This window comes from Galeopterus variegatus, unplaced genomic scaffold (assembly GCF_000696425.1).
Source record: "Galeopterus variegatus unplaced genomic scaffold, G_variegatus-3.0.2 Scaffold241, whole genome shotgun sequence".
Taxonomy (NCBI): Eukaryota; Metazoa; Chordata; class Mammalia; order Dermoptera; family Cynocephalidae; genus Galeopterus; species Galeopterus variegatus.
The window spans coordinates 162,635-175,067 of NW_007726352.1; the positions used below are offsets into that span (position 1 = coordinate 162,635).

The 12,433-nt window shown below is 42.0% G+C and overlaps 1 protein-coding gene across 1 annotated transcript in view; it reads right to left on the reverse strand.

Annotated features, from left to right (window-relative positions):
* Positions 1 to 12,433, reverse strand: part of DEPDC5 (DEP domain containing 5) — a 119,065-nt gene that overhangs the window by 67,694 nt on the left and 38,938 nt on the right. Inside the window, 6 exon segments of the mRNA XM_008566416.1 lie at positions 870 to 938; positions 1,968 to 2,103; positions 3,733 to 3,936; positions 7,797 to 8,017; positions 10,210 to 10,330; positions 10,829 to 10,865. Of these exon segments, the coding sequence (XP_008564638.1) occupies positions 870 to 938; positions 1,968 to 2,103; positions 3,733 to 3,936; positions 7,797 to 8,017; positions 10,210 to 10,330; positions 10,829 to 10,865 (788 nt within the window).

Genomic DNA, 12,433 nt, shown 5'->3' on the forward strand with positions numbered 1-12,433 from the left:
AAAATATATATATATATATATATATATATATATATATATATATTTTTTTTTTTTTTTAAAGATGACCAGTAAGGGGATCTTAACCCTTGACTTGGTGTTGTCAGCACCACGCTCTCCCTAGTAAGCAAACCGGCCATCCCCATATAAAGATCCAAACCTGTGGCCTTGATGTTATCAGCACCACACTCTCCAAAGTGAGCCACAGGCTGGCCCTTAAAATATATTTAATAACTTATGCCCTACTGGGATGACTGGATATGATAATAGATATAAAAGTGCTTCCAGAAAGCATAAAACCAAGTTCATACTTACCCCCTACCCTCACCTCCAGTTGGAATCCTCACCTTCTAATTCTATCTAACCAAATTCTACCTCTTCAACTGTGAGGTGCATGCTCACTTCTCTAAGCAACTATGTCACCCTTCTCTTTCTGATCTTACAACTAGAACCATGCTGTTCCCCTCTGGGTCTCTTCTGTTTTTATGGAGGCGGGTTTGCTCCCCCTGACCCTGAAAACTGAAAACTACACTAGAGCAGAGACCACTCCTGTTGTGTCCCTGGTGTTGCCCTCAACATTAAGCTCCCAAGCAGCCCTTAATCCTGACTGCCTGACAGAATGACAATAAATGTGGCTTGACCAACAAGTTCTCAGCTAAAAATGTAATGTGCAACCCATTTACAATTCCATGCATTATACAGCACTGCTTCTAAATAGGTCACCCAAAATTGTTTCTGAAATGATCCCAAAATAGACATGGCCCTGCTTTTCTGGCCCTTGTGTCATTTCTAGATGTGAACCTGCTCTGAGCAGCCCAACTCTATGACCTTTCGGATTGGTTACCTGCACCACTGTTGCTAAGCAGGCTAACAGAAGCTCTTCTGTTCCACTGAAGCTCAAGAAGGACATGCTGTCACCAGGCTGGTGGGATGTGCTGTGCCTGCAGAGAACAGAGCCCAGCCACCTGGCTTAATGCAGATCATCACCTTTTTCCTGCTCACCCTGTATCCTGGGGGGTTTTCATCAAAAACAGGCCTGAATATCAGCCACACAGGCTGGCAATCACTGGGGTCTCTCTCTCAAGCCACCAGGCAGGCCAGTGCTTAGTTTATGTGCCAGCTCTGGCCTCCTAGGGACTGCTCCTCCTGCCTTGGCACCCTACCTGTTTTCCCACTGCCATTTTAGACCACCTGCCCTTTCTGCCCTATGCCTGCCCCTTACAAACAAGGATCAATGTGAAGTGCTTGAACAGATGTACCAGAGTTAATCTGATAAAGAGGGTCACCCCCTGCCCATATCCCTCACCCATCCCATGGGATGTCAAGGTGACTGAAAGAGGGTCCAAGGATTGATCTTTGCAAAGTGTTTCTTAAGCAACACAGGAACAATGGTTCCAGGTGTAACCCGGGCTCATGTTCGTCAAGGCTAGATGACTTCCTTCCTACATTGACTCTCTTTAGATGCCTTGAAACACATTCAGAGTTCTGGTTCAAAGAGTTGATTCTTTAATCACAGGCCTTAATTTCCATTGCTTTAGCATTGACTACTTCTAAAATCAATGGTGGAATTTCTCAGTGACCAAAATGACGAAAGTCACAGAGAAGCTGCCCAAAACACACAGTAGGAATCACCTGTCTCAGCACTTCAAACCCTAAGCATTTTCTCTCTTGTTTTCACCCTCGACTGGGGTCTAGAAGAAACCCATGTTTGAAGTTTACAAAGCGTGTTCTGGATTCAAGATAAACCTAAAGCAGGGCCTAGGTAACATCTCAGGCAAAAATGTCAGGCTGTTTGCTCAGCACCTTGCCCAGTGAAGGGAATGATGCTGACTAATACAGGAAGGCCCTGATCTCATATTGTCTTTTCAAGTCTTATACATAACATTTTGTCAGCAGTCTGTTTTGCACACTGTCCTGGGTGCTGAAGAGTGTTCTCAAGTTACTTTCCGGAAACCTGTGCACATCCTCACCTTCCCACAGCTTCATGATATGCTAACTCCAGCAGCTCTGCAGAGCAGTGAACTGGGTCCCTCTGCCCACTGCCCTGCAGCTCTGTCATATTCTGTCAGGTTTGGTGATGGATCTGGATGGCTTCTCCAGATGGTCCTACCCAGACAAAGAACCACTGAGTATCACTCCCACCTGACAGCTAGTGCTATGCACTTCACTGCAAGCTTCCTTCTTTCCAGATGCTGGGATACAGGTGTTGGAGAGATCAAAAGAAGAGCACACCACGGGAGCATCATACAAGGGACCGTCTGGCTCCCAGAGAGGACACCTCCTCTTCCAAGCAGGACCCATCCTACTGTGGGGACCTCATGTTTATCATTCTGTCCAGTCTGTTCAGAATATTTTAGAAACCTCTGTCTATGCATGTTAACTGAGATGCTGAAGAGAAATACCAAAGTAGGTACAGGAAGCAGGGACCCTTTCCAGGAAGGTTGGCACAAACTAAATGAGAAGGAAACACAGCAAAACACCAAATGACTGCTAGTACTTAAGAGGGTTACAACTACGGCTCTAAGAAGAGAAGATGCTCAGAAAAGACAGGAAAGTAGATAAATCAGAATTAGTCAAGTCTATCAAAATAAAGCTTCCTGGAGAAAGAGAAGTTTTAGAGCTAAGTGTTAAACAAGGTTAACAGGAGTTGAAGGAGAGAACATCTGGGTAGAAGAAATGATATTTGAGAAATCCCAAATGTAAAAGAGACAAAGTGTATAAGAGGCCACAAGATTAGCTGAGAAAGAAAAGATCCTCTGAGGATGGGAATGAGGAGACAGAAGGTTGGGGAGCCTGGCAAAGATGGGTCCTCGCTATGATGAGGTCAGGTGGGCAGGAGGATGGAACAAAGTAAACAGTGTTAGGAGACTATTGTTTTAGTAAAGTGTGCATGAAGGATGGGAGAAGGAAAAGCATGGAAGCAAGAAGAGCTGAAGGTTATGGAAGAAACATCAATAGTTCTCTTAAGAGAGTTCCAAAAGAGCCAGTGGGGAAAATGATGGAGAAAAAGACACCAGAAAGAAACAAGTCGTTTCTGATTATAGCAGAGATGAGGGAGCACAAAGTAGTTTATAGCCAAATGAACCAGATTCATTTCTCACTTATTTAACTTTTAAATACTAAAAGCGAGTGCAATAAAATAAAATAAGATAACTAGACATTTCCAGGCATTCCAGCAGGATGACTTCCATGAAAAAAACCCTGGAGTTTAAAGCATCTGTTCTTTCCCAGCTCAGTAGGAGCCCATTAAGCTGAAGTTTAATTTTAGCCACAGCTTTATAGAACCTTACTGTCATCTTCTTGAGGACAGATCAAAAAGGATGGGCTAGAAAAAAGTGAATTTGAAAAAAAAATTTTTTTTCCAGTTGTCAGAGACACCTGGAAGTAACAAAACTCTGTGTAACGAAGATGGTAATATCACTATCCAGAGAGAGCTAAGAGAAGAAGCAATAAGCAAGAATGAGGGACATTATTCTTAGGAAAGAAAGCAGATGGCAAAGCATTCTCCCTCTCAAATGCAAAAAAGAAGCCCTTAGGTTTATACAGCTAGTTGCTTACAAAGCCTATTCCCAAGTGAAAATGCTCACGAGAACCCCTGGGATAGGCAAGGTGGGTGTGGTTATTCCCATCTTACTAGAAGTTAAGACACTTGACCAAGGACACATGGTTGAATAGTTTTGAGGACCAGGGCTAGGAGATCCTAGTCCAAGACTCTTTCCTGAACAACCAACTTACCCACAGGAAAAGTGTGCATCCAGCGCCTTCTGTTGGACGTGAGCTTCATGGGCATTCGTGAGGGAGCAAAGGGGTTAATTAGTGCTCGCTGGGGCGTGTATCCACCAGGCCGAACGTGTAGCATGGATTCTGCACTGCCTACGTGGAACCTCCCTGGTGCACTGGAGTCTCGCTGCGGTGGCTCCACCATGTTCTCCAGGACATCTGCCAAGTTATCACGGAGTTGAGGCAAAAAGAGAAATCACAGAGCCACAATGAAACCAGAGCTAGACACACGGGTAAGCCAAAGCTGACAAGAATCTTGGAAATCATAAATGTCAGGGAGTAAGGGAAGTAAATAAAATTGCCAAACTATAAAGATATGAAAAGATATATGTAAAGATATATGGGTTTGTTTACTTTTTAAATACTTGGGAGAATGGGGTTCTGGTTCCCAAATTACTGTCTCACCTAAGTCACACCCATATCTGATGGGGGGACCACACATTGCCAGGAAACCCTGGAATTTGAGCTGGATGCAGCAACTGAATGATGGGACTTGAGTTGTCTTCCAAGGAGAAGGGGTGAGTATATTCCGTATGTGGGGAGAACAATAAAAATAGGTATTTGATGACCAGAAGGGCAGACCCTGTCAGAACTAGTCAACGTGTTCACAAAACATTTGATTTTCCTTTTGGGCACACAACAAGACTATAGTTCCCAGCCCCTTTGCACTGAAGCCAAATGACTTAGTTCCAGCTAACAAAACACAGGTAGAAATGACATGCTCCAATTCCAGGCCTGGACCACAAGTATCTCCATGCATGGCCTCCACTCTCTTTTCTCTTTCTGTGGCAACTCTGGAGACTAATCTTGATGACCATGGCATCCCAGGATGGAAGAAGCCTGGGTCCGTGAATGATTCAGTAGATCAGTACCCCCTCCCATTGACTCAGTGAAATGGGCCAGAAGTAAACAGTTGAATGTTGTTTAAAAAAAAAAAAAAAAAAAAAATTTCTTGGGAAAAAAGAATGAAGAAATGGATGCATCCAGCCCTGACCAGGCAAGGAGATGGTATGATATTTAGAGTCAACCTGTCCTGTCCAATAGCAGATAGTTCCTGTGATGAAGATGGAGGCAGCATGCCTGAGGGGATCAAAGAGCTGAAACCCACAAGCAACTCCCCTTGTGTGTATCCCATGTTCACTAAGCAAACACCCAGAGTAGAAAGTAGGTCCAGCAGATGCAAACTCCAAGGAATCTGTTTTGTCCACCATTATTTACTTAATGCCTAGCACAGAACCTCATACATCATATTTCATTCCTCAACTTGACTTGCATGTAAGAAGAGAACATTCAGATCTCCACAAAAGCTATGTTTTTCATTGTATATTAATGAATTGATGCTCTGATTTACCAAATAAAAAAAGAATATGGTCTCATTGGTTATTATGGAAATAAAAGAAGAAAACCCAATTAAGAAAAGATGAATACGGGCCGGACCGTGGCTCACTCGGTAGAGTGCGGTGCTGATAACACCAAGGCCCCAGGTTCGGATCCCATATAGGGATGGCCGGTTCACTCACTGGCTGAGCGTGGTGCTGACAACACCAAGTCAAGGGTTAAGATCCCCTTACCGGTCATCTTTTAAAAAAAAAAAAGAAAAGATGAATACATATTTTAAAAGAATGAAAAATAGGACTAAGGGATAAAATGGGTCAAAAACAGAGGAAAGGGGAAGTGTTTCTTATGCTACATTGAGTGGGAAGGTGGGTGAGAATCCCTAATTGAAACAGAAACAGAAAACTAATGGCTTAAGATTGTGCTACCTTACAATACTCCAGTGAATTTTTTTTGGCTCTTCCAATAAACTCCCAAATATTACTAAAGGACATTAAAATCCATTCTACTATTGATATAATTTTAAAAGAAAAAACTATTTTAAAGCTACTTGGATTAAGAGAAATGTTATCTTCCCAGGGGAGATCTTCCTTTTAGAAAAACAAAGGATTTTAAAGGATTAATATTCAGTTTAATTTACCTTCTGCTATAGGAATATTTTCAGCAAAAGGGAGTAACTGTCATGCAAACAGACATTTCAAAAAAGTGAGAAAAAGCTAGCCTAGAATTATTATTTTTTTTTTTTACCAGTTGGCCAGTAGAGGGGATGGGAACCCTTGACCTTGGTGTTATCAACACCTCGCTCTAACCAACTGAACAAACCAGCCAGTCCTAACCTAGAAAATTTTAAATGTATTAAAATTCCTTTGAAGACTAAACTTCATTAATATAGGTAACAGAGGTTATATTCTATAATCATGTGTTAAATTAAGTTTGGCCTAAAAGTTTCTTTAGAACTAGTGAACTGTAACCTAACTTGATGGATAAGCAGACTATAACTTACTCTTGTAACAAGTAGCCACGTTTCAGCCAGTTTCAGGTAGCCAACTGTTCAAACTGTGTTCAAGTAAGACAAATGGTCAGCTATAACCAGTCCAGCTGTTTCTGTAACTCACTTCCATTTTCCACATGTTACTTTCCCTTTTCTGTCTATAAATCTTAGCTGACCACCCCACAGCCCTGTAGTCAATGTGAACCTATTCTGATTCTGGTGGCTAATAGATTTGTGAATCGTTCTTTACTCAATTAAACGCTGTTAAATTTGTCTAAGGTTCTTCTTTTAATACAAGTAATTAAATATCTGCTCCTTTCTCTTTAGAATTTCCTTTTTATGCTCTGAATCCGTGAAAAATCTCTTCTCAGCAGTCAAAAATTTTCATAGGCCCTTGGCATAGTGTCTGTAGTGCCTAATCGATAAAAGTGTCCTGCTCCCCAATCCTGAGAGCCCTGGAGTTGATGGCTTCCCATATTAGTGTGCTGAGTCATGGAAAACACTCCTTGCCCTTTGTAAATCCTGCCAGGACGGCTGTGTGTGTACGCAATATTCCTAAGTCTGTGGTCAAGTCAGGAGAGGTATGCTTCCATTTAAATAACATTCTTAAATAATGAAATTATGGAGAAGGAGGATGATTAGTAGGAGAACATAGCTATACAGGGTAGTATGAGGGAGCCTGGTGGTAATGAGACAATTCTGTATCTTAATTGTGGTAGTGGTCCTATGACTCTATACATGATAAAATTGCACAGAAATATATACACATACACACAAATGAGTTCATGTAAAACTGATGAAATTGAATAAGCTCTATAGATTGTACCAACATGAATGTCCTGGTTTTGACATTGTACTATAGTTATGTACGATGTTACCACTGGAGAAACGAGTAGAGGGTACACAAGACCTCCCTGGGTACTTTCTGTAGTTTCTCATGAATCCATATTTACTTCAAAATAAATTTTTTTTAAAAAAAAAGTCAGGAAGGGGGCCGGCCCGGTGGCACACTGGATAAGTGCGCCGCTTGGGAAGCGCGGCGGCGCTCCCGCCCGAGGGTTCGGATCCCACATACAGACCGGCTCCTGCTCACTGGCTGAGCGAGGCGCGGGAAGCAACACCGAGGGTTGCAATTCCGTTGCCGGTCCCCAGTCCGGTACGGGGGCAACACTGAGGGTTGCGATCCGTTGCCGGACACGGAAAAAGACAAAAAGACAAAAAAAAAAAAAAAAAGTCAGGAAGGGCCTGTAAGCTTTAGTTGCAGTTGCTGCTAGATGGACATGATAAGATACAGGAAGAGCAGTATCTGTGTTCCTAGCGCAAGACAGGTGAACAGGTAACAGAGGAGAAACTTTAAAATACAATATAGGACTGAGGCTGTTCTAAGTATGGCACAAATGGAAACGATAAAAAAATAAGCAAGCCTCCTTGACCCTAGGCCTAAGAATAGCTCTATGTTAACATATGGAAAGGTATATAGTTACAGTGATGGGGGAAAAAAGTGGAGAGACATAGTAGAATACACACATACCTAAGAGCTAAGGTGATCCATAATCATTGCACTGACATGGAAATAATTAAGATGTGAAACTCACACCCCTTCCCTGACCCCTCCCCAACTCCACATCCCCCTCTATAGAAAAGAAGCTGTCTCCAGATCTGCCCAGCCCTACCTGTAGTCCAGCACACTGACCTCGAGTGCTGGTGTAGCCCAAGGAGCTGCTAACTTCATACTGGTGCAGGTGGGGGTGTGGGATCATCAGGATGTTGGCGCTCTTGCCCAGAGAGCTGTCATCGGAAGCCTGGCTCCTTACTTCCTCACTGGGCAGTGCACGGCTCGGCAGGGAAGGGCTAGATGAAACATCACAGGAGCTGGCGCTCTTTCGATTATGACTCTCCTGCTCACGCACAGACCTGGCAGGTGAGACACAGAAAGTTACCACCAAGCAAGGGATGCTGCCCCACCTCAAGTTAAAGCTCCAAAACCCATCTAAAGCTCCAAAATCCAAGCTATTTGAGAAACCAATAACAAAAGTCCCCAATGTGATCTGTGAGTGAGAAATAATGTAGGAAGTACTCCACCCTGAGCATACTGAGATGTTGTATAAGAAAAGGGGGAAATGACTGACAGTCCTCAAACTGCCAGGTCCTGGGATCACAGCTGGAAAGAAATTTTTGCTCCAGTCTGACCCCACCTGATCCCACTGATAAATTTCAAGTCACTAAAATGGGGTAACCAGACAAAACATGATGTGATGCAAGACAAAGTACACAGTGCCATCTGAGAAGTCTTTCTGTCCACCAAATGGAACCTAAATCTAATCAAGCCTCTACAGATAATTGCCGGTTTATAGGAAATTCAGAGAATAGACGAAAAGTTAAACATTATAAGAAACAATCAGCCAAGAGAAGAAAGCAAGACATTCTACTATAATACACAAAGAAGACATTACAACCAAATGCAATGTGTAGGTTTGTTTAGTCCCATCAAACAATGCTACTGCAAAAACACACATTTGAGACAATTGGGAAATCTGAATATGAACTGGCTATTAAAGGATATCAAGGAATTAGCGTTGATTCTGTTACTAATGATAATAGTATTGTGATAATGTTTCTTAAGTTCTTGTTTGTTAGATGTACACTTAAGTATATACAGGTGGAGAGGGAAAAAAAGGATACCTGGGATTTGTTTTAAAATACTCCTGCCAAAATTTTAAAATGCAGAAGTGATGAAACAAGACTAGCAATATGTTGATAACTATTCATGATACTAGTCTATTTGAGCATGTTTGAACGTTTCCTTAATAAAAGCTTAAAAAACAATATATTCTTATTAAAACTCCCTAAGGGAAAACCACTAGCAGCAGTAGGAAGAAGGATTAAAAGGAGAGAAACCCAATGGGGAGAGAAAAATCCAGAATGAAAGAGTTGGCCTACCAAGAGGGCTGCCCTTCCGGCATCAGAGATGTTCTCTTTCCTCCTGGAAGGATTTTGTTTTAAGTAAGAGCTTAAACAGGGCCTAAAAATAGATCCCAAGTGCTGACTACATGCTTGTTTTTCAACAGTAAATATTTGAGCACCAGTATATACTTAGCCATGTGTGAGGGATAGCACACTGGTCTGTGCCTTCAAGGAGCATACAACCTGGGCCTCTGAAATACCAGGTCTTGCCATCTTTAATTAGACAAAAGAAAACCAAGGATCTTGGACTATGAAAGCATTTTTAAAGACTCCACAGAAAAGCCCCTACGTAGCTACTACTGAGCCCCCTAAGCAGCATCCACATGGAGTGAGCTGCTAACAGCACTTACATTGTCAGCTCTAAACATTATCAGGATGAGACATTAGGATGGGATGAGAGAAAAGGACAGAAACAATCACGTGGCCACTATAAACTCATTCGCCACAAAATAAAGAGACATAATATTCTTCCAGTCAGTTGGGCTTAAACGTGCAGATTTAAGAAATCTAGAAAATGTACTCATGGTATTTGATCAACTGGGAAGAAAAATAAACTAGAGCTCTATTTCACATGTCCATAAAAAAATATTCTACATAAAGAACTAAGCATAAAATCCAAGACTATAAAGTATTAGGAAAAATATAAAATATATATCTATAACCGTGGGGCAGAGAGGGTTTTCTTACACAAGACCCAGAAATGAATAGATTGGTTAATCTAACTACATCACAATTTAAAACTACTATGACCGAAATAACACAGAGCAAATTTAAAAAGCAGGAATTAAAGATAGAAAAGCTCTTATCCTCTAGGAATAATAAACCTAAAAGAAACTCTGGGCCCAAGGATCTATATCAGTCCCAGCCCAGTGAGAGAAAAGATTCTGGAATTCGAGAATTCCTTCTCTTGGCTAGAAACAGTATAACAGAGCTCTGCTTATTTTGAGACAATATGTCATAGCAAACAAATGGCTGGGCCAAAGAGCCTGAAAACAGAACCCCTAATGACCTGCACAGCATGGGTTCTGTTTAGCTAATTTTATTTTAAAACATTTTCAAGTTTGTTCTCTAAAAAGGTCCCTATTGAACCTATTTTCCTAAACAATTTTTATATACATTCCCAAGTGAATCTGGCTGAAAACCTGCAAGGAGCTAGGCGCTGAGCCCGGGATGGGCCAGGCAGCCTGAACACTTGAGCATCATAGGCATCATAGTCTACTTGGATAGGAAGGGCGTTCTCAGATTCTTTTGGAGTCCCAAGAGCTGAAACACAAATAATACAAATTGTTATCCAAACACATTTCAAACAGATGCCTTTAGAGAGTCTTCCCCACAATCTGCACTACTCCCCTGAAAAAAATGGGATAATAACCCATTCATCAGATTGTTGAAATTAAGTGACATATGTCAAAGCAATACACAAACAGTACAGCACTAAATAAAGACAAGGTCTTGGTAGCATTTTATTCTTCTGTGACCCCTTTTTTAAAATATCATCTTAATATGTTTAGTACTTTAAAAACCTTCTACCTGATCCCTACAACTGACCTATGGAAAAGAAAAACAAGGTTTTGTCATCATCCATTTTTCAGTTGACAGAACAAAAATACAAGGTGGTTAAGGGAACTTCCAAAGGTGACACAAGGGAACTCAGATCTCTCAACTTTTCTATGGACTTTTTATGTGCCTTCACATAATTTTGTTGCCATGGGTTAGATGATTCTTTCTAAAAGTGATAAAGAGATCTCAAAAAATACTCACATGTATCACAGCCATTTTTTGCTTTCTCAGAGGCAGGCTGTAAAATTAAATAGGTGGTTAGTCACCCCCTCCTCTGCTAGAACAGAACTTATCACAAGGCACAGTATGTATGTGACTGCTCCCCAGGACCAACACCATGTCTTAACTTTTCCTGTCAGTGATGGAAAGGCAGAAGCTAACATCTGACACATCTCTCATGGTGTCAGGCCTTGCTAAGTCCTTTACTTCCCACCACACATCTTGTTTACTCTCACAACCCTATCAAGAGGAGGCATAAACCCCACTTTTACAGGTGAGCACATTTAACTATATAGAGAATAAGGGATTTGCTCAAAGTCACACGATTAACAGGTAGAAGAGCCAAAACCCAAACCCAGATCTTCAGACTCTCGGTCAATCCACTGTTGTGTTTGTTCTGTCATGGCTACGTCCCACCTAACCCAAACCCTAAGTGCTTCCCCACTTCTGCCTTCACCATGGCGCTATCACCTTCACCTGTCTATGTACACCCACCAGAGCTGAGCACTCCATAGATCACCCATTTTGCTGAAGTGGAGTACAATGGTAGAGAAAAAATTGACAGACCAATCACTTTTTAAAATTTTCTTAATGAATCTTTTTCAGGTCCCTTAAACCTTCCATAACAATACTCATTCTTGCTTCTTTAAAATGATCATGCTGCACATTTGCTGGGAATAGTTGGGGTAAAGTTATAAAACCTCACAATGCAGAAGGCCCTTTCTGGGCAGAGTCCCATCTCCTAGCACCTCACTACTGTACATGGCCTAAGAGTCCTCACATTCCTCCAAATTAATATTTCCCCTATTAGAAAAGTAATATTAACACTCCTTCCCCCCACCCCACCTAAAAAAAAAGAAAAGAGAAGTGCCCTGACACTACTATGGTACACAGCTACAAATCAGCAACCCTCAGAGAATTCGGCTCTACTGGAAACAGGCAAATGGCAAGGCACTTGGGTGTGGGACCTGCAAACATGTGTTTTCCTCCTTATACTACATCAAAAACACTTTTTCAGGTTAATAAAATTGGCATTTTTGGGCCGGCCCGGTGGCACACTGCTACAGTGCGCCACTTGGAAGCGCAGTGGCGCTCCCGCCGAGGGTTCGGATCCCACATACAGACCGGTTCCTGCTCACTGGCTGAGCGCGGTGTGGGCGCAACACCGAAGGGTTGCGATCCTGTTGCCGGTCCCGGTCCGGTGCGGGCGCGACACTGAGGGTTGCAATCCCTTGCCGGTCACGAAAAAAGACAAAAAGGGAAAAAAAAAAAAACTGGCATTTTTATTGGCTGAAAATGTACTCCATCGAGCAGATATTTCATGGTTTATTTAGTCATTGCTCTATCATTTTCCACTTCTCACTATTATAAATAAAGTGAGACCCAGATCTATTTGCATATTATATCTTCAATTATTTCCTTACTTCACACATCCAAAAATAGAATTACCCGGTCAAATGGCATGAACATTTATACTGCTCTTGATATACATGCCTGAACTACTTTGCAGAAGTATAGTACACCAGGGCCGGCCCGGTGGCGCACTGCTACAGTGCGCCGCTTGGGAGCGCGGCGGCGCTCCCGCCG